Genomic DNA, 22,566 nt, shown 5'->3' with positions numbered 1-22,566 from the left:
AGCAGGAAAGATTTTCCTAGGACTGTGTCATTTTTCTGGAACTGTCTGGCTTCTCTCTGTCCCAGAACCCCAGGACAATCGCCCGGGCCTCCCCTCAGCTGCTCTGTAGCCTGGACACCGGGTCCAAGCCCAAGAGACTGAGTGAGCTCAGCCACACCCCACGAAGGGACCCCCTGAAATACAGAAGGACTTTCTGAATGTGCCATCTCTTCAGAGCAACAAGAGGTTTCATTGTTTAATATGATTCATTTTTTTTCATGCTTGTGAGTACTTTGCTTGTTAAATAAACAGTTCTTGTTCACTTTTCTCCAAGGAGATTTTTCTCCTGTACTGGTTGGGGAGGGGCTGCTGGAATTTGCTATTTATAGGAGATCCTTTCAGGAAGTTCCCTCCCAAATCTATCCCAAACCAGGACAAGCATATTAGGAATATTACATATGAAAACTTCAGGTTTCATTATATGAGAATAGCCTTTCCAAGCATATTTATTAAAAAAGTAATCACAATGTCATTATCAAAACAGTCCTTTCAATATGCAAGATGTCATTCATGACATTTGGTTAGCTTAAGACATGAACTTGCATTCCTATTAAAGCCCATGATGAGGCTTTCATGTCTTATGACTAACTTTATGTAAACCAAAAAGTAGGAATAAGGAATGTCAAATTTCAAATGTTCATGTATAGTTTTATTAGAAATATTTTCTTGTGCACTACTTAGCATTAAAAGGCTTCACACGGGTGTACTTCCAGTAGGTGCTATTTGTTTTTTAAAGGGGACAAGTACCTGTGGCTAGAAAGCTATCATGAGTTCATGCACCTCCAAGTAAGTGCAGTAATTTAAGGATGCTTTAACAGGCCAAAGACAAAGTGTATATTTTGCCAGATTTTTCTACAATTAATGCAAGCTGCCTAGTTATATAATCAAATTGATCACTAAAAGGTTTCCCAAAGGATGGTTTTTCCTAGTGTTTTGATACCACTTTTCCTTTCTCACACACTTTGTCCTTCCTCCTTAAGTCCTGGATGCCCCTCTGAGGGCTTTCCATAGTCACCTCCAATATGTTCATCTCCTTTTACTTTGTCTGTCCTCTTGTGTAAGAACAAGCAGAGCCTTCAATGTCTTTCAGCATGGTTTCTCCCCAGCTCCCATCTAATTATATTTGCTCCTTCTAGTTTCAGGAGTTCTTCTTCCCTGCTTGCAGCCTGATTCCCTGCACATACCTGATTCCTGCAGAGATTATTCCGATGGGAAACGTGTGGGAACTGTGTTTTTAAAGTGAATGAACAAGATATACCTTCTGAGATCCCAGTTGTCTGTCAAAAGGGCTGGAGGAGGTCCTAACTGGACTCACAAAGTGCTTACAGCCTGCTTCTTCAAAGCAGAAAAATCCTAGAGAAAAGCCCCTTCATATTTTCTAGTGTTTCCAGAAACATCTTCGAGAATATCTATGTGGTTTTTTAATTCCAGCATGTATCAACACTTCATATAAAGCACCCTGTCAGTGAGAGATACTATGTACACTCTGGAGTTAGCCTAGGGATTTGATCAGAAATGCATGTATACTGCACTAAGCAGTGACTGTGTAAGACTTTCTGAATCTGAATTTCCAGAATGATTTGAATTTTTCTGCATAGGAAAGCAATGCCTGTATGAAAAGCAATGGCAGAGATTAGGGAAATGAAAATCGAACAACTATAATTCCCATCAGCAGCGTATTTGGAAAGTTTTACAGATGTATGCAGGAGTAAGAAAGAACACAGAACTGTATGACCACATTAACACAAAGGGCAGAGAGCATGGCTTCACCTGTACAGAACACAGCTGACACACCAGTTTTGTATAAAAAACACTGGCAATTTCTGCTAAAGGCAGCTGTAATGGAAGAATTGGATAGGTTGGCTGCCAGAACAGAACTATACTGCTCAATGACAAAATCTAGGACTTCATTACCATGCAGGATAAACATGGATACAGGGAACAGTTAAACAGGAAATAAAAGTTCTTCCTAATGTATAACTTACTTTATTCAATGTTTTTTCTCATCAAAAGGGGTTTTTATACCTTAAGAATGTCTGTCCTTCAAAAGTAAAGTGACTGTCTTTTAGCAGTTACCCAAAATTTGTATTCAATTCTCTAAGCTACATGGATTCATAGAGCAACTTCTGGTCTTTCCAACATGTTTATACTATGAGACTGCACTTTTCCATAGCAGCTTTCCATGACAGTAAATTTGAAAGATTAAGCAATCATGAAGTTCCTTCTGTGGGCACTAATGAGCACTATACATCTACAGATGCTTTTCTCTTTTGCTAAACTTTTGCCTAAAATTGCAGTAAAGACTGCATGCATGTAAATGTGTCAAAGCCTGCTCTCAACATGTGTTTATTAATTTGGAGGTGGCTACTGAACCATCTATTCTAATGTGGTAAATGTAGGTGTTGGTGAAAAAAGTAAAGATGGGCATTCAGACTTCAGCCTTCTCATATGGCACTAAAGAAAGAAAAGGTTTCTGATTTGCATGGGAATTACAGATAATCTTCCAAATGTTTTACGTTAACATGCTTTTGTACTGTTATGGTCACAAGGGCTTAAAACTGCACTCAAGGAAGACCTTTCTGTTATTGTACATTCACTGTTTGTTTCAAATTGATTCACCATCTAAAAGCAGAACATTTTACTTCTCACATGCTCCTTTTTTTACCATATTCAATATCTCTATATGATATACTTTGATACTTTGCACATGGATGATCTTCTTCCCTTTGCAAGCATCTCATCTGTCATCTCTTCTATAACTCAGTCAGGTTACACACTCACTGTAGAGTGTTTGACTCAAACCAGAAAGGGCCTCTAACTCTATCTCCACAGCTTGGAAAGAAGGTATTTACAAGACTCCTCTTGAGTGATTTTCTTTGCAACCTAACTGTGGGCAATCAGTTCCTCTTATTAAAGCCTGCCCCAGTTCTTCAGCACATTTTTTACAAGCCTGTCTTGTTCTGCGCAGCATCATCATGCCATCTAAATAAGAGATTTCTATGTTGTTGTTTCAGTCTGACCATTCATAGAAATTAGAGATGGTACAAGATGTAGATTATGTGGTTAAGGAGATGTTGCTTTTCCCTGTGAGGGTTAATTTCAGCAAGGGGGAACTACATTCTCCTGAATGACAGTTCAGCCATTTATGGGCTGCAGTTTTTTCACTCAAGCAGTAATACTATGGCACCATGACCTCTATAGACAGCAATCATCAATAGTAAGCCACAAAGCAAATATCCTGAATTCTGGTCCCGAGCTGTGACTCCAGGGTGTCCACCCTGGTTTAACCAACTATTTAATGTAAGCTGATAAGTTATTCATTAATTTCATCTCAGCTTTTGTTTAGATAAATCAAGAAGACCTGTATTCTTCTTTACCCTCAAAGAGTCTGCTATTCTTCCATAATTCTTTGTAAGGCTCCCTATCCTTACAAGTACTTACTTGTTTTATTTTATTAGCAGTATTGGTGGGACTAATTTGATAGACCTCATTCAAGAGAAGTGTAATTTGGAAAATCAGAAGACAGTGAAAATCATAAGAATTAACAAAAAAATACTAACCCCATATCTAAGCAGACAAGCATAGCTGATGCCAAAATTTAGGTATCACAAGTTTTTAGAAAAAAGAGGACAATTTGACAACTGCAACATCAAAATGCTTATGCAGCTATCTTTACTGTTTAGCACTGATATTAATGTGCTGACTTGCTGCAGTCACAGAACAGTGACTTCAGCCCTGAAGAATCATGTAGTTCTTTTGTAAATATTTATCATGCCAGTAGGAGTAGTAAAGTATAGGACACCTCTAAGTCTAGTATTATTCCACTCCTTCTTGTTAAGAGTCTTGCTCTGTTTTCCCCATTATTTTTCAGTAAAAATATTTTCAGGCATGTCTGTGGGTTGAGAAATAAAGCTTTCATACTGTCATATGTTAGAGTTGAATTATAACTCAGGATGCTCTGCTGCTTGCTGTCTATAACATAGCGAGTATTACTGTAAAATCTGAGGGCATACTTCATAATTTGTTATTAAACAATTCAAATTTGAAAAAATTCACTCTGAAATTCCCCGAAGAAAGCAGAATTATATACAAGAGGAAGGGAGGAATACTTGAGGTGTACAACCAATTGTGTTGCCAGATCATGCTGAAAACTTCATCATTGAGCAAAGATCATGACAGCTTGGGGCTACTGCCATCTGCAGGCAGTCCTGGCCTTTTTCAACATGGAAAAATGTTGAGAAGTTCCCTGGCGTTCATAGGAATGTCTGCAAGAGGAAAAATGTAGGTTCTGCCAGCTGTTCCTTGCCTGCTCCTGTCAGGTGTTCAGAGAGGTACCTGCACTGCACACCGTTGTCCTGCCGATCTGCAGGATCCCTTCCCTGTTCCCAAGTGCTATGGGGCAGGTGCAGGATGCTGCCTTGCAAATGTCCATTAGGATGCAGGATAATGTGTCTGCAGAGGAGAGCCTCTGTGGTACTGCAGGAAGCTGCACAAGGCCTCTGTTGCAGTTCTTTTGGGAAAACAGGTTCTTCCAGACCCTGTCCCTCCAGACTCTATGCATGCAGCCGGGTTGTAATGGGATATTAAGTGAGGAATTAGTGAAGTGCCATTATGTTGCTCCTCATCAGCCATTTCTTATTTGCAAAATGCTGCTGCTGGCACCTGGCTGTGCCACCTGCAGGTCCACAATGTGCTAGGCAGCATAGCTATTTGCCCCACTTAGGTCTGAGTGCAGTCTTACCATAAGAAGCTGACATAAGGGCCTCCTCAAAACGCTCCAGAATCAAGCTAATGACTGGCCTGCTGCATCATGGATCTTAGGAGAGCAGGGGGACTAAAGTGATGTGAAGTTAGCAGATTTAGAACAGAAAGGACAGGCAGATCATTTTCAGCTGGAGAATGACAAATAATTCCAAAGAATGCTGGATGACCACAAGTGTGGCCAGAAAGTGGCTGTGTTGGAAGGCTTTTGTGAAAAAAAATCCATTCCAAAAAGGTCACATGGAGTAGCAAGAGTGAGCACATTCATTGTTTTTACATCTTCCTGTTTGACTCTCCTTCGGTTACATGAAAGTGGAAATTTTGTAAAATTCTTGAGGAAGTGGCTCATCTTTTTCTTTCCCCTGAGATTTACACTCCAAAGTGGTTTCTTCTAATATTTTAATTGTCAGGTATTATCTGTGTTCTGTCTTGTTCCCTGTAAAGACTTCCTTTTCCAAGTCCTAACTCAAAACTCCTTTGAGACAAAAATAAATCTACAAGGTCTCCTCCTGATTTATGATTTCACAGAAGGAAATTTGATGCAAATGAGAAACTGACTCCTCAAAAGTATGGTGAGCTTTATTTGAGCCCTCTGGGCCCTTCCTCCTCTATTGTGTTTTGGAAACAGATTCAGTATATGGAAGTGTACCCTTGAATGTAAACATAAACTTCTATGGATCTGGGAAGAAACCTGAGGGTGGGATCTCAAGCCTCTTTTTGACAGGATGAGCATTGCCCACCCTGTTCTAGCCTGGTCTCGGTGTGGAGAGAAGGAAGTCACCAATGATAGACAATCTCGGTGGAATTTTAACTTCATTAGTATGGAGATTAATTAAAAAATCAGTTTGTTCCCACTGTCCTCTTTTTTTGCAGATATAATGGAGATGTCTTGCACAACCCAGACTGAGCTACTTTCAGAGACATCATAGAATGGCTTGGAAGTTAAGTTGGAAGGCAACTTAAAGATCATTTAGTTCCAACTCTGTGGGCAGGGACGCCTTTCACTAGACCAGATTGCTCAGAGCTCCATGCAGCCTGGCCTTGAACATTCCTAGGGGTGGGGCATCCACAACTTCTTTGGGAAACTTGTGCCTGTGCCTCACCACCTTCACAGTTAAAAATTTCTTCCTAATACCTCATCTAATACTACTCTCTTTCAGTCTGAAGTCATTCCCCCTGGTCCTGTCACTACATGCTCTTGTAAATAGTGTCTCCCCTTCTTTCTTGTAAGCTCCCTTCAGGTACTGGAAGGCCACAGTTAGGTTACCCTGAAGCCTTCTGTTCTCCAGGCTGAAAAACTGCATTTCCCCCAGCCTTTCCTCACAGGAGAGTTGCTCCATCCCTCTGATCATCTTACTGATTGTCCTCTGGACTCTCTCCATCAATTCCATGTCATTCCTGTGCTGGGACCCCAGAGCTGGATGCAGCCCTGCAGGTGGGGTCTCAGCAGAGCAGAGCAGAGGGGCAGAATCCCCTCCCTGGCCCTGCTGCCCACGCTGCTCTGGATGCAGCCCAGGACACGTTTGGCTTTCTGGGCTGGCAGTGCCCATGGCTGGGTCATGTCCAGCCTCTCACCCACCAGGACCCCCAAGTCCTTCTCAGCAGGGCTGCTAGCCATCTGCTCATCCCCAGCCTGCGTTGGTACCAGCGGTTCCCCCGACATAGGTGAAGCACCTTGCACTTGCTCTTGGTAAACATCATGAGGTTCCCACTGGCCCAATTCTTGAGCTTGTCCAGGTCCCTCTGAATGGCATCCTGTCCTTCAGATGTGTCAGCCACATCACTTAGCTTGCTGTCACTTGCAAATTTGCTGAGAGTGCACTTGCTCCCTTGATCATGTCATTAATAATGATATTAAATAACACCATTCCCAATGCAGAGCCCTGAGGAGCCCTACTTGTCACTGCTGACCACTACCCTCTGGATGTCATCATCCAGTAATTACTTATGTGTATGTTCATGATGGTCAGGAACCTGATCTCTACAGTGGGAAGCACCTTTCTTCCCCAGTCCTCAACGTGCTGTCCGTCCACTTGAGAGGTGTGGGGAAAGAGGTTGCCATTGAAGAATGAGATGAAATTAACTATCTCAGCTTTCTCCTTATCTTTTATTACCAGTTTACTAGAGTTGTTTATTGGGTGTGGCACTTTCTGAAGGTTGAGATGTCATCTAATCAGAGAATCCAGGGGCCAGAGAAGCACAGTTAAGATCTTGGCTTTTTTGGGAAGGTTTCCGTAAACCAGAACGAATGTCTGGAAAAGTATTTAGGATATCAGAGGAGCATTTTCCTTTTGTTCTGTGTTTTCTGTGGTACTTTGTATACTGGAACTTTAGTGCCTGATTTTCAGGAAGATCTTGATGATTGAAAAGATATGTTAGATCTTGATGATTTGAAAGAAGGGGTGTATATTTTTCTCAAGGCAATCACTATGGATTTCTGGGCTGTTTATTTTTTCTCAGCTATGTTGTTTTTCAGTCTTGATGTTAGGAAGTCTTCATACTTACTCTGTGCCCATTTCCCTGATGGAATTTACTTCTGAGGCTTTTCCCTTCTCCTGGGAGAATGATGTTACAAGTACTTGTCCACAGGAGGAACTCATGAAAAGTAGGAATCTGATCCTTTAAAATGGATCTGAGAGTGTCCCTTTCCTCAAACAGTGCTGTTGCCTGATACTGATCTCCATCAGAGATCAGATTCTCCATCAGAGATCCTGATTCTCCATCAGAGGCACAATCTTGAGTAATATAACTCTTGCCTTTGCTGAATTGAAGTAGAGACCTAAGAGAAGACAATGGCTATTGAAGTCTTGTCGGCTAATACCATCCATTTGTCCTCAGAAAACCCTTTAGGCTGGAAAAACCCTAGGACCATCAAGTCCAGCCATTAACTTAGCAAGTCTATCAGTAAACCATAATCCTGAGCACCACGTCTACATGGCTTTTAAATACCTCCAGGAGTGGGGATTCAACCGTGTCCCTGGGCAGCATGTTCCAATCTTCAACAACTCTTTTCATAAAAAGATTCTTCTTAATATCCATTCTAAATGCCACTGGTGCAACTCGGGGCTATTTCTTGTCTCCCTATCAAGAAGAAACAACTGACCCCCAGCTGGCTACACCCTTCTTTCAGGTAGAGAGTGATAGGGGAACCTGTGAGCCTCCTCTTCTCCAGTTTAAACAACCCCACCTCCCTGAGCCACTCCTCACAGGACTCGTGCTTCAGACTTTTCACCAGCTCTGTTGTCCTTGTCTGGACACACTCCAGCATTTCCGTGCTTTTCCTGTAGTGATTGGGAGGCCCAAAAGTGAGCACACTTTGTCCCCACCAGTGATGAGCACAGGGGAATGATCTCTTCCCTGCCCACACTATTCCAGATGCAGGCCAGGATGCCCTTGGCCTCCGCTGCTGCCTGGCCACATGCTGGCTCATGTTCAGCTGATGCTGACCAGCATCCTTGGGTGCTTTTCCAGCCTGCAGCGCTGCCTGTGGCTGTTGTAACACATCAGGTTCCCAGAGGGCAGTCCTGCACTGCCTGCTCTGAGGCAGCTGATGTTCGGGATGCTCATGGGCTGAATTACAGCAAAACAACACCATATGATTAATTAAAAGGTTTTATTTATGGTAGGAAAGATTTAAATGTTATGGTAGGTTGACAGGTGTGTGGCAGCAATGATTTAAACTTTTCTGGACAGCCACAGATTAAGCTTTTCTGAACAGCATGTGACAACAGTGATCTTTGAACAGCCTGCAGAAGCAGTGATTCAAACTTTTAAGCAGAGAAAGAAAGGAAGAAGGAGAGATAAGAAAACAGAGGTAGAGAAAACAGACCTGTGTCACCACCCAGGGCTCCAATACTGCCTCTGGTCTCTTTCCTCTGGATGGCAGGTGCACGGATGATGGGCGCATACCCTTGCCTCTCTCCATTTTACTGTTTATTGACTAGTCCTTGCACATGCATTTTGTTATTCTAGAACTTATCAGAAGGGTCTCATGGTTTCAAACTTGTTTGTAAAAATAGTTACCCAAGATAAGGAAGCTGGTCTCAGGGAAGCACTGTGCTGCTTCTGCAAGACCCTCTTTTCTAATTACATCTTACATAGTTGGCATGGTAACATTCCTTTTCCATCAAGTGTTTGAGACATTAGCTCTTTCAGGTTTGCATTAAGTCTTTCCTGTTGTCAGTCTCTCACACAGTTGAAGGGCAGGACCTGGTGCCTGGCTTTGTTGAACCCCATGCCATTGGCCTCAGCCCATAGATCCAGCCTGTACAGATCCCTCTGCAGAGCCTTCTGGCCCCCTGGCAGATCAACACTCCCACTCAGCTCGGTGTCCTCTGCAAGCTGAATAAGGGTGCACTCAATTGCCTTGTTCACATCATTGATATAGATACTAAACAGGGCTGACTCCAATACTGAGCCCTGGGGAACACCACCGGTAACTGAAGCCCATCTGGATCTAACTTCTTTCACCAACACTCTCGGGACCCAGTTGTCCAAGCAGTCCTTTACCCAATAAAGAGAGCACCTGTCCAAGCCAGGAGCATCCAGTTTCTCAGGAGAAGGCTTTGGAAGGTGGTGTCAAAGGCTTTACAAAAGTCTGGGTAGATACATGCACAGCCTTTCCTATATCGACTAACCAGGTCACCTTGTCATAGAAAACAATCAGGTTAGTCAAGCAGGACCTGGGGCCTGTGTTTCAGAAACCCACACTGACTAGGCTTTATCCTCTGGTTGTCTCACACTTTCCTTAAAATGACACTCCAGATGATCTGCTTCATGACCTCCTGTGACACCGAGGTCAGGCTGACAGGCCTGTAGTTCCCTCCTTCCAGCCTTTCTTATAGATAGAGGTAATATTTGCTAACCTCCCGTCTTTTGTGACCTCCTTGGTTAGCCAGGGTGGCTGGTAAATGATGAACAGTGGCCCAGTGAGGACTTCTTCCAGCTCTCACAGTACCCATCCTGATGCAGAGCTGTACCAACTCCTTCCCCTCCTTATACCTACTGCCAGAAAACACTCTATCACTCTGGTAAAGTATTGCCTACCTGTGATCTGTTACTTGGTGCTGGTACATATTGACTGTTTCAAACATGGAAGTGTGCAGTGACTGGCTTGGAAAAGACCCTTTTTGTTACTGGGTTCTCCCTGCTCTGAAGATGCAGAATGTCTGTTGTGTTCTAGCTTGTCTTTTCTTGACCATTCTTAAAAAATACATTGGCTTTAGATTGCTGAAAACAGTATGCCAAGGGGCTGGAACATGTGTGACATCTACATAAGCTCCCCTTGATGGTCTTTGTTGTTTTTTACTTCTGCATTTCCTTTTTTTTTAGCACTATACCTAATACTTTGCAATGTGAATTCTCTTTTCTTCCACTTTACACAGACTTTTGAGAGCTTTGTACATTTTGCTAAAATATCACTAATACAGAGTATTCAGAGGCTCAGGCTCTTGCCCACTCAGCATCATTCCAGAAGCAAAGTGTAATATTAATTAACTAGAGAAGATGCTATATTGACTGTTTCTCCTGGCTGGCTGCAATGGTCTAAACAGATCTGCACACCAGTGGAGAATTACTTCTGATATAAGAAAGTAAATTTGCTTGTGTCAGGCAGCAAACTCTCTGCCCCGTACCAAAGGATTTGGTGAAATGTTGAATGTTGGATGGTAAAGTTGTTTTCTTCTAAATCTTTTTGTGGTTCTGCAAGGTTGTCCTAGAGACTACCCCAGTATCTTAAGTAGCTCTTTTAAAGCAATAGCTGAGAAAAAGCTGACTATCTGGCCATGCTGATGTTTCTTTGCCCAACTGGTGTTTGCTGTAAAACAGTTCTGATGTTACCTCCCCAAACTGGGCTGCACTGGTGTCCAGTGTGTTGCCTGGGAAGGCTGTTGTTGCCTCTCTCCTGTGTTTCTTATACACACTAGATAGCCTGCTATAATTATTGCCCTTTAAAAGGAGTTATGTCTTCTGGTGTAATTCCACTGTAAAACAGATAGCTCTATATAAAGCCATTACCCTTGCTGGGTGGAAAGAAGGGGAAACCTGGCCTGGCTGGGGTTATCAAGAGCTGCCTCTGATCCTTTTGCAGTGTCCATGTTTTCAAATGCAAAAGGCTTGTGTGTTTCACCAACTGCTCGTATCTTATTCAAATTTCTTAGCTGGTGGAGATAAGGGGAAGTATTCATTTCTTTGTGTGCCCAGAAAAAGGAGCATGTTTTTCTGGAACAAAAAAAGAAATAATGAAATTATTCTTCACAGGAGAGATTACGTAGCTCATGAAGTGTTGCCACAGAAACCTAAACCATCTGAAAAGACATGAGAATATGGATTTGACTTCCACCTACAGACATGATTATAAGTCCTACACTATGTCTCAAGTACCTCCATGCCTCTCCTGGAGGATGAGCAGCCATATCCCCAGGACCAAGATGGATATAAGAACCACTTAAAAAGGTAAGCTGCCCTTGCAGCTTTGTTCAGGAGTTCACAGGTACTTTTTTTTTTTTTTAAGAAGACAGATCAAAACAGCGTGCAGCCTTTTACTCGTTCTGTATATGTATGCTAACAAGCTGTGCAGGAACCATGCAGACAGAAATAGATAGTTGATAATGCAGCACTGCATTAATGGTAGCATTGAGATCTCTCTGAATTCACCTCCTTTCCATATCTAACAGGCATATAGAAATCCAAGGTAGAAGCAGAGCCATGGGAATTCCTGTATGTTGATCCAACAACAGCATCTTTGAGATGTACTGAACATATTCCTGGTATACTGCATACATGATCCACACATTCAGCGCATGAGACACATCTAAAATATATAGAATTTCCTAGATCTGAGCAGTTCATGAAGCATGAGACTCTTTCTGTGTTTGCTGCAGAGTTACTCCATGAAAGTACAAGAGATGTATACAGGAAATACAGGAAATATACACAATGCACTCCAGCTCTAATGCTGGTAAAACAGGTGAACTGTGCATCTAACTATGCCCTTGTTTCTCAGTTGCACTAACATGGTGGCTTGTCTTTGTGGGAGCTTTTTTCCCTCCTCTTCAGCAACACAAATTGTCTTCCCCATGCACTGAGAGAAAACTTTCAGTTACAGAGTTACAAAACCCTTCTAGTTTTGGTTGTAAGTCGTAAGTAGCAAGTCAGAGGATTTTATCTCCCCTCTGCTCACCTTGCAGCTAGCTAACATGGGTAGGCAGAGAGATAGTTTTTGTGTGTTTCTGTATTTTATTTTACTATGCTGTGCAAATACAATAGCTTTTGACTGGTCCTTATTATTGCAGATTTGTCCCAATGTACACCAACAATATTTTTCTTGGAATTCAAAATTATAAAAGAAGTTGAGGAATAAAAGCCATGTGAATGTATCATTAAAATTACCTGGCTGAAATGATTGAACTTTATACTTTTTTCTAACTGCTGCTTGTTTGCAGCTAAATGTTTGCTGTGGGATTGCATTTTATTGAAATGGTATGCTCTTGTTCACCCCTGGAAAATGTATGGTTTATCCAAAGTCTGTACCCTCCCTGCAGTATCGTGTATCTGTGACCTCATTGGCTGGGGAATGTTACCGCGCCCCTTTGAACCTCTGTGATAAGAGTGCAAACGGAGAGGGCTCCTCCTCTTTTGCCCTGGTGGTATCCGGAGACTGCTCTCTCCCCATCCCTCTCCCCCTTCTCCCTGTCCCCCTTCCCTTCCCCCTCTCCCTCAGTGACCCCATGCTGCCTCCCTGGGGTAAGACTCTGAATAAACCCTCACCTCATCAGCACCTCAGCAGCGTCTGGAGTCTCTTTACCTGCCAGCATGCGAACACCCACGACCCTAGAGCCCGGGGGGCTCCCTGGGAACCCTCCCTGGGATCCCCCCCAAAATTTAAACTACAACAATTTGCCACATCATAAACTGCAGTTTGTACATCAAACACACAAGAAAAGTCCATTTAGAATGATTTGAGTTGTGAAGACTATGACCCACAGGTGCAAAATATCCATATCTACACACTTTCGAACACTTTATTTTGCATAGGCAGTGTCACCAGATGGTATTCATTGGAATAGTTTCAGTGAAACCAATAAAAAAGGCTGCTATGTGCAAGTGGAGGATCTGTCCTGTGTTTAGATATCCTTAACTTCTCCACATCTGAAACATGTATATTTTTGTCTTTTTTCAGTGTTTAGGTCAGCAGTTACCTTAAGTGTAACTCCAGAGCTCTATTAAAAGGTATCACAGCCACATTTGGTTATAATTTACTCTGGTAATTTATTTTTCCAAACACTGCAAATGGAAATCTTTGTCCAAGCCCCCTGAAAGATCGAGTTGCATACTGAATAAATTCTCTTAAAGGCCCAGGCTCAGCAGAAAATGCAAGTTTTCACTGCGCTATTCTCCAAGCATTGCTAGGTTTTAGTGATCCCTACTTTGGTGGTTTAACCCCAGCTGACAGCTGAGCCCCATGCAACCCCTTATTCTCTCCCCCACCAGCAGGACCAGGGAGAGGACTCGAAGGGTAAAAGCTGGAAAACTCATGGGTTGAGAGAAAGACAGTTTAATAGGGAAAGTAAACCACGGAATTAATTCACTGCTTCCCATGGACAGGCAGGTGTTCAGCCATGTCCAGGAGAGCAGAGCTCCGTTACAGGTGACAGTAACTTGGGAAGACAAACAACATCACTCCAAATGCCTGTCCACAATCTTCTTCCCCCCACTTTACGTACTGAGCATGATGGCATTGGTCTGGAATGTCCCTTTGGTCAGTTTGGTTCATCTCTCCTGGCTGTGTCTCCTCCCAACCTCCCAAGCACCCCCAGCTTCCTCACCAGCATGGAGTACAAAAAGCAGAAAAGGCCTTGGCTGTGTGTAAACCCTGCTCAGCAGTACAAAAACATCTTTATGTTATCAACCCTTGTGTTCAGCATAAATCCAAAACACAGCACTGTACCAGCCACTGTGAAGAAAGTTAACTCTGCTTCAGCCAGAACCAGCACATCTACCCAAGAATGAAATTTTGGAACATTATATTCAAGTAATTATTATAACTGAAATATTGAAACAGCATCTAAAATAGTGCTACTTTGGTATTAAGTTACCTTTCCTACCATATTGTCATGTTTTTTTTCCCCTGAGCACATCATATACCAAAGAACACTGGAGGGTTAAGTTGGTGTTATTGCTTACCACAGTTCATGTCAAATGACTTTGCAACTTAAAGTTTCAAAATTCTCATCTCCTCCAGGCTACACACATAGCTGTTTCTGCCTATCTCCGTATATGTAATCTAGTTTTAATTTAGTCTTGCTTGGTTATAGGGAGATGTGCCTAACCCTCCAACAACATATGGTTCATATCCTGCATTCCTCCTGTACCCCCTAATGTTTTCAAGATTGTGCTACAAGGGAAACTGTTAATATCTATGGTTAAGAATTAGAGTTACAATAAAACTGTAACATATTTTGAAGGAATAGTAGCACTTCTGGCTTACACTAAGTAAAATAAATTCATAATGCCTATGAGGTCTCTAAACGTGTGGAGCTTATAAATTTTAAAGATTGAAGACAGATGGCCTTGCTTATCATATTTTGAATATTTTGTAAGAGCTGTGGTTACATCCAAAATGCACAGAGTGTTCTCCAACAAAGATGATGGGTGAACCTGAAAAAAATTTTGGTAACTCTTGGTTGGCAGCTGAAATGTGAGATGTCTGAACAAACCTCTTCTTAGAGGTGGTCTGAATCTCACTAGCTTCTTACTTTTAAATCCTTTATTAATGCATTTCCTGTAAAAAGAACGTCTTTATATATTCCTAGTTCACCGTGTTGGACTGTTTCTCCAGGAAAATTATGTACCCCAGGCATGGGCACAAGGTCAGCACCTCACCAGTGTGGTGGTTCCTGGACATCTACCTCTCAAGGGAAACAGGTGACCTGAATTCTGATTGGATTGAAGAATTCAAATATCCTAATACAAATATCCTAATTGCATCATTTACTCTATAGCACTTTGACATCTAAACTTCCTTCCTGTGCAGAGTCAGCTGGAAGCTTATTTGGCTCATGACTCTTAGTGTGGTTTGAAAGGAAGGAAAATTATAAAAAGAAAACAAAAATCAGCCCTTGGGTTAACTCCAAGACTATTTCATTTCAACTTCCTACCAGTAACCATAATGGTCTCTAGGGGAAGTTGCACAAAATTACTGGTAAGGGGAAAAAACTCTGGTCTTCTGGCTGCAGTACTGGTCAGAGAGTTAGGCAGCTTTGCAACAGATTCCTAGTGCGACAGCACAAATCTTTTCAGATTACAGGGCCTTTATTTCCCTGATATCCTGTCAAGTAAGGAACATATACATGTCCCTAAAATACCACCTAAAACGCTTTCTTAGTCATAAATTTGGACAGCAAAATTTCTGGAATATGGGCTATTTCTGCACTATAATTTAGTGTTTCACATCAATGCAGGCTTGTTCTGCAAATTCCAGCACAGTTTTTCTAATAAGGAAGAATTACAGAGTTGCAAGTTCTTTCTCAGTTTCTTTTTGTTCCAACAGCAGAAGCACCACAGAGGGCCAAGGGCCGAGGAGATGCCACACAGCACAGCTTGCTAACACTAAGACGAGCTGCAAGCCTCTGAACTTGGCAAATTGGAGGCAACATCCCAGCTGTGCAGCTGAGGAATTGGGTCAGCCACCAGGCCAAGTGAGAGGGTAAAAAGAGGAAGGGTAACACTGCAGCTTAGCCTTTAGAGTGGAATGGTGGACATCTGGTTCTCCTTGTCCTAGAGATGCTGTGTGAGACATCTGAACCGCCTTCTGCAGACACAGGCACACTCTGTGCTCAGAGCCAGCCACAACCCAACAGCAGGAAAGTGTCTGAAGTAGGTTGAAGGCACTGCCTTGATGCTACCCTTCCATGATTCCTGGTTTACTGAGCATGAGGACAACACCATTTCAGTCACCTGCAGAAAATGTCTCTGTGAGACCGAGAATACTATTTATTCTTCCTTCTGGGTATTTCACCATCTCTGTAGGCATGAGTGGGTACAGGCCTGTTTGATTCAACCTTCTGTGTAGAAGGCAATCTACCTTCTGCAGGGCATCTCTGGGGCTTGACACACTAGTTAATAATATATTCTACAGCTGCTGTTTGAATAAGGTTTGTGGAACACTACATCATAAACAAATATTTATTGAAGTAGAAAATGTAATAATCATAATAGGAGTAATCAGAATATGGCTAAACTCATCAAATAATTTCAGCTGGGCATTTCAATATGATTCCTCTTTCATTCCAGATGACTGTGTGTTACAGAATGAACCAAAGACAGAGTGGATCAGACCAAAGAATAGGTTTGGCCCATAAAAAGAGACATTTTACCACAGAACCATTGTCCAGAAGGACTGTTCATACAGGGAACCTGTTGCGACTCAAAGCTGCAAACCTCTGAATCTGGTCCAGAAAAGCAAGGCTCCCTTTGAGTACATAACCAATTACAGAATGAATTACGGATGGGCAGAGTTGGATGATATCCATACTGGATTACATCCAATAAAATGAAGTTTGATCAGTCCAAGTGCTGAGTCCTGCATTTTGGCCACAATAACCCCCTGCAATGTTATAGGCTGGGGACTGTGTGGCTGGACAGTGCCCAGGGCAAAAGGGGCCTGGGGGTTCTGGTGACAGCAGCTTAACATGAGCCAGCAGTGTGCCTTGGTGGCCAAGAAGGCCAAGGGCATCCTGGCCTGGATCAGGAATGGTGTGGCCAGCAGGAGCAGGGAGGTCATTCTTCCCCTGTACTGGGCACTGGTGAGGCCACACCTCGAGTGCTGTGTCCAGGTCTGGCCCCTCAGTTCAGGAAGGACGTGGAGACGCTCAAGCGTGTTCAGAGGAGGGCTTGGATCACAAACCATCATCACAAAGATGGTGAGGGGCTTGGAAAACCTTATGAAGAGCGGCTGAGGGAGCTGGGAGTGTTTAGCCTGGAGAAAAGGAGACTCAGAGGTGACCTTATCACTCTACAGCTTCCTGAAAGGTGGCTGTAGTCGGGTGGGGGTCGGTCTCTTTCTCCAGACAGCAACTGACAGAATGAGAGGACACAGTCTCAAGCTGTGCCAAAGGAAATATAGATGGGGTTTTAGGAAAAAGTTTTTTACAGAAAGGGTGATAAAGTACTGGAATGGTCTGCCTGGGGAGGTTGTGGAGTCACCATCCCTGGATGTGTTTAAAAAAAGACTGGATGTGGCACTCGATGCCATAGTCTAGTTGAGGTGTTAGGGCATGCGTTGGACTCGATGATCTTGAGGGTCTCTTCTGACCTTGTGATTCTGTGATTTTGTGACATGCTACTTCCTCTGGTGAAACATTATGCCCATAAAATTCAGAAATACAAGGTCAAATATGTTTCATTTGATGGCCACTCTACACACAAAACCTTACCGGGGTGGACTGGTCAGCCAACCGAGCTTCCAAAACCATACCAGACAAAGCTAGTCCCTGTCTTCTTTTCTCCACTATGACTGAATTTCAGGAAAAACAAAAAGCTAACTACAGCCTCCAATATTCACCTGAAAACCTGATGTATATCTTCCTCCTCTGGAGAAAATGGACCTTCACACCACTACTTGGACACACTGGAAGCACACAAATCATTGGAAGCACCCAAATGAAAAGCCAGCCAAGATGTGTCAATCTTTGGCCCAGCTTAATAAAATTACTGAACCATTTAATAGCTCTTCTACAGTGAAGGAAAACTATAAGCCTTGGCTATGGAATAGACTAAAACTTACCACTCATGCTCCAGAATTTCCCAGCAAAATCAATGGGTTTCTTGACCATGTTTCGGACCCATCATAGGCCTCATTCACTCAGTTATGTACACCTATAAACCTGTCTGGTCAGGCCCAAAGCATCACACTCTCCTAGATGCTAAAACAACCTACACTGCCAGTTACATACCAAAGGGCATTGTTAGATGCCTGGCTCCTTACAAAGACCCACCCCAGTTACATCTTTGAGAAAACTGATGCTGACAGCTTGATTTTGTTTGTAGCCTCTTAAACCAGTTGCTGGTTTCATATTTGAAGAACTCTCAAAATAAACTTAATTCTCTGGTTAATTTGTGCTAGTGAAGAACATAAAATCCAGGGAAAAGACATATTGGTTTTTGTTTCTCTGTATTTTTTTAGTTTTTCCCACCCAACCCTTGCTTATTAATTGAGAGATCTCCTCCTCCTGAGACAATGATAGAAAGACCTCTTAGTAATGAACTTTATTATTGATGGCAAGGGGGTTCAGCTATATCCAAAAAAACAGAGGTAAAACAGGTGAATTGCATCATGTGAAGTCACAAGTAAAAGTCATTGCTGGAAAACAAAGTCTGACATCCAGCCCTTTTCACTATTCCCATCAAAGACACATACAAAAGGTACAATTACTGGATAAATATTGAATATTGTACCTTCATAAATTGTGTCACTGTGCTCCCCAGAAGTAGGCTATCAGACTGGGAGGTTTTTGTGCCAAAGATACATCTCTAGGCTGACACCTTGGAAGAGAAGTTTTTCAGTAAAAGCTCTTCACTTCAGGGTTCTGGATGGGTACCAGAAATATCAGAGTTGAAGTTCTCACATTGCCACAGCTCAGCCAGCAGCTTGAGCTGCATTATGTTTTGAGTAAGGCCAGTATTAAGCTTCTGACCTGAACTACTCATTCCTTTGTCCAAAGTGCTTTCTGTAGGCTTATGATTGTTCTATTAGCACAATGAAACTTTCTGACTTCTTAAGTACATTCTACTTTCCTAATCCTCCTGTCCCTTACTCTTGGCAGCTCTGTCTGTTCCTTGAGTATTTAGCTCAAGTGCCAGCTAAAGCTGTTGCATGCTTGATGATTCTTGTGGGCCCCTTCCAACTGATATGGATATTCTATTTATATATGATTCTATGATTCTGTGAAAAGCTTGTGTCTGACGATCAAAGCAGCATTTAAAGGGCATAAAAAGCATTTACATCTTTATTTTCTGTATAAAGATATTTTAGAACTTTGAAAAAGCTTTGAAACCTGTTGGGATAGAAATTCTTCCTAAGTGCTGGCAATTTAAAGCCAAACACATTCTATCTGAAAAACATGAATGTTTAACCCTGAGGGTGGGAAGACACTAGAACAATACCTTAGGGGCACAATGGTTTTGCTTCACTTGAAGTCCTTGAATCACTCCTAGAGGACTTTTCTAAACATATGTCCTAGTTCAATGAAAAATTATGTTCCTTGCAGCAGGAACAACTGGGCAAATCTCTACAGATTGCACTGTACCAAAGGGCCAAACTATGCAGTCTTTGATGACTTCACACAGCCTTCAGAAATTCAGTATTCTGTAAAATATTCACTCACCTGAGGTGACGTATTGACCTAGAGTATGTTTGGCATTTTTTTCAGCTCCTCCTATTTTACCAGCCAGTCTTCTTGAATCTTAATTTCCTTAATATTGAATTAATACAAGAAAATACTTTTTATTCCCCATCTCTTTTCATCTAGTTGTTTTCCTGATTTTATTTATCAACCTGTAATTCTGCCAATTCTGAAATAGAATTTGTATGAAAAAAACCAGCTGAGGCTGCAGAAAATATTGTTGTTTTATGCATAAGAGCTCTCCAACTGTTTTTTCAGCTCTTTGATATGAGACTGGCAGGGAATGCAGAGCAAGGAGAGTCTAGTGTGTAAATTTATCTTTATTACAGGTTTGTGTGGATCTTTTTTGCTGGATGGAAGTTAGTCTTAGCAAGCTCAATAGCAACACAATATGGCACTTAGCACTAGTAATTGCGGGGTTTTGAACATAAACAATGGGAATGGTGATTTTCCATGCAGTGGACCAGCTCACACTAGCATCAAGCAGACACAACTGGTTTAAATCCAACACTTTCAGAGCATAAAACACAGGCTTGGAGTTCTTTTCTGTTTTGTACTCCTATGTGTTAAAAACTTATTAAAACCCATATACGATAACACTAAGGAACAAAGGGATATCTGTTTTGTGACTGAAGGTATGGTTCTACAGAAATTAAGGCCAATTAAAGCTTGGTCGGCTGCAGTTTCACATTTTGTTCTCCTACAGCTGCATGGTTTCCTGTTGTCCCTCTTTTGGTAATAACATTAATGCTGTCTGACTGCATGGTGGGCTGTCAGAAGGCTTACCTGGCTGTGTGCAAATCAGTGTTTCAGTAAGATTAAAACCCATTCATTTAATTTCCCTGAATGAGTGCACGACTCAGATGTGCAATTATCAATGTAGGTGCAGGTGGTCAGTGAAGAATCACATGGCTCAGGTAGCCCAGACTCGACTTGGCAGTCCTCCCTTTGCTCAGTAGTGCAGCTAAAGCAACATGTTCTGTGCCTAAAGTTTAATTTTATTTGAATTAGAAAATCAGCATAAGAGGAATATAGATCATTATATAATTATAATTAGGAATAGAACTGAGGTGTTTAACACAGAAAGTAAAAGTTGGGCTGCTCTACAGTACACAGGATTTGGTTACTGTTTTCATGCAGAATGAGTTCATGGATAAAGATGAGAAGTTATTTTTACCTGATGTTCATGCCAATTATATTTTTTTCTTAGAGTCATCACATTCTCAGAAAGAGGGAAGTACAAGTCAGACAGCCTGAGAAAGAGCTTAAAATGTCACTGAACTTTACTTGTGTAATTGCTTTTGAAGTGACATAGTGGAGGGGGAGAAAAATGAAACTATAATGAAACTATACCTGTGTGCATGGCAGCACCAGGTGCTGGAGCTAGATAAGCAAGTACTTGCTCAGAGACCTCTCAGATGCTCTGTAGAGATCTTGCCTGTTTTATGGGAGAGTAGGGCCCAACTTCTAGTGTTGAGAGCAGCCTTGAGAAGCTGATGGATGACAAATGGACCCAACCCATAGGAAAGTGTGTTGCCTTCCTGGGCCCAAAGTAAGAAAAATCCCAAGAAATTTGCCATGCTGGTATGGCCACCTGATTATCATCTGCTGCTGGCTTTCCAGGACGGTACTGCTGACGTGCCAAAAAGGCAGCTGTGGATGGTCAAGAGTGACCTCAGGGCGAAGGAAGGAGGGAAGGACGGGCAGAAGGTAGGGCGGAAGGAAGGCATGGAAGGAAGGAAGGTGCGGAAAGAAGGAAGGCGTGGAAGGCGCGGAAAGAAGGAATGCGCAGAAAGAAGGAAGGCGTGGAAGGCGCGGAGGGCGCGGAAGGAAGGAAGGAAGGGCGGAAGGAAGGCGCAGAAGGAAGGAAGGAAGGAAGGCGCAGAAGGAAGGGCGGAAGGAAGGAAGGCGTGGAAGGAAGGAAGGAAGGCGCGGAAGGAAGGAAGGGTGGAAGGAAGGCACGGAAGGCACGGAGGGAAGGCAGGGAAGGAAGGCATGGAAGGAAGGCACAAAAGAAAGGAAGGCGCGGAAGGCGCGGAAGTAATATGCGGAAGGAAGGAAGGAAAGCGTGGAAGGAAGGAAGGATGGAAGGAAGGAAGGCGTGGAAGGAAGGCACAGAAGGAAGGAAGGCTTTCCCATGGTTTGGACTGGATTAGGGAACACCTAGGCAAACCTGATATCCAAAAATCCATGCATCATGACAAAATACATCCAGAAACACTGAGAGACCTAGCAGACACCACAGCTGGGTTGCTTATGGTCATATTTGAAAGGTCATGAAGAATCAGGAGAGGTGCCTGAGGACTGGAAAAAAGCAAATGTCACCCCAGTCTTCACAAAGAGCAAGGAGGAGGACTCAGGGCACTACCAGCCAGTCCACCTCACCTCAATCCCTGGAAAGGTGCTGGAGCACCACATTCTGGAGGCCATCTCTATCCACATGGATGACAAGAAGGAGATCAGAATGGAGACAACATGGATTCAGCAAAGGGACACCATGCATGGCCAATCTGATTGAAACAACTGCCTGGAGAGATGGATGAGGGGACAGCAGTGGATATTGTTCCACCTGGACCTCCACAAGGCTTTAGACACTGTCTCCCACAACAACCTCACAGCCCAACTCAGGAAGTGTGGCCTGGATGAGGGCACAGTGAGGTGGGCTGAGAACTGTCTGAATGGCAGATCCCAGAGGATTGTTATCAGTGGCACAGGGTGTGGTTGGAGGCCTGTCCCAAGTGGTGACCCCCCAGATTCAGCAGCGGGCCTGGTCCTGTTAAACTTCCCCATCAGTGACTGGGATGAGGGGCAGGTGCCTCCTCAGCAGTTCCCTGATGACACAGAGCTGGGAGCAGCGGCCGATACCCCAGGGGGCCGTGCAGCCCTTCAGAAGGGCCTGGCAGGCTGCAGAGGGGGGCAGAGAGGAACTGTCTGAGCTTCAGCAAAGGCAAACGCAGGGTCCTGCACCTGGGGAGGAACAACCCCAGGCACCAGCACAGGCTGGGGGCTGATCTGCTGGGAAGCAGCTCTGAGGAGAAGCACCTGGGGTTCCTGGTGGACAGCAAGCTGTCCATGAGCCAGCAGTGTGGCCAAGAAGGTCATTGGTGTCCTGGGGTGCATCAGGAGGAGCACGGCCAGCAGGCTGGGGGAGGTGATCCTGCCCCTCTCTCAGCCCTGGTGAGGCACATCAGGAGTGCTGTGTCCAGTTCTGGGCTCCTCAGGACCACAGAGACACAGAGCTGCTGGAGAGGGTTCAGAGAAGGGTGACACAGATAATGAGAGGACAGGAGCCTCTCTCTTGGTAGGAAAGGCTGAGGAAGTTGAGCCTGTTCAGTCTTGAGCAGAGATGAGTGAGAGGGGACCT

The 22,566-nt window shown here is 43.3% G+C and overlaps 1 protein-coding gene across 1 annotated transcript; it reads left to right on the top strand.

Moving 5' to 3' along the window:
- Positions 1-10,945: 10,945 nt before the first annotated feature.
- On the top strand, positions 10,946-17,855 carry SAXO1 (stabilizer of axonemal microtubules 1). The gene is given in 9 exon segments (XM_063423409.1): positions 10,946-11,112; positions 11,114-11,187; positions 16,093-16,305; positions 17,139-17,293; positions 17,296-17,340; positions 17,343-17,599; positions 17,601-17,663; positions 17,665-17,794; positions 17,796-17,855. Coding segments are annotated over 9 exon segments (1,098 nt in total). The 5' UTR covers positions 10,946-11,011.
- Positions 17,856-22,566: the final 4,711 nt, after the last annotated feature.

Source organism: Prinia subflava, chromosome Z (assembly GCF_021018805.1).
Source record: "Prinia subflava isolate CZ2003 ecotype Zambia chromosome Z, Cam_Psub_1.2, whole genome shotgun sequence".
In the NCBI taxonomy this organism is placed as follows: Eukaryota; Metazoa; Chordata; class Aves; order Passeriformes; family Cisticolidae; genus Prinia; species Prinia subflava.
The sequence above is the reverse complement of the archived record's forward strand: the minus strand, read 5'-3'. Positions and strand labels throughout refer to the sequence as shown.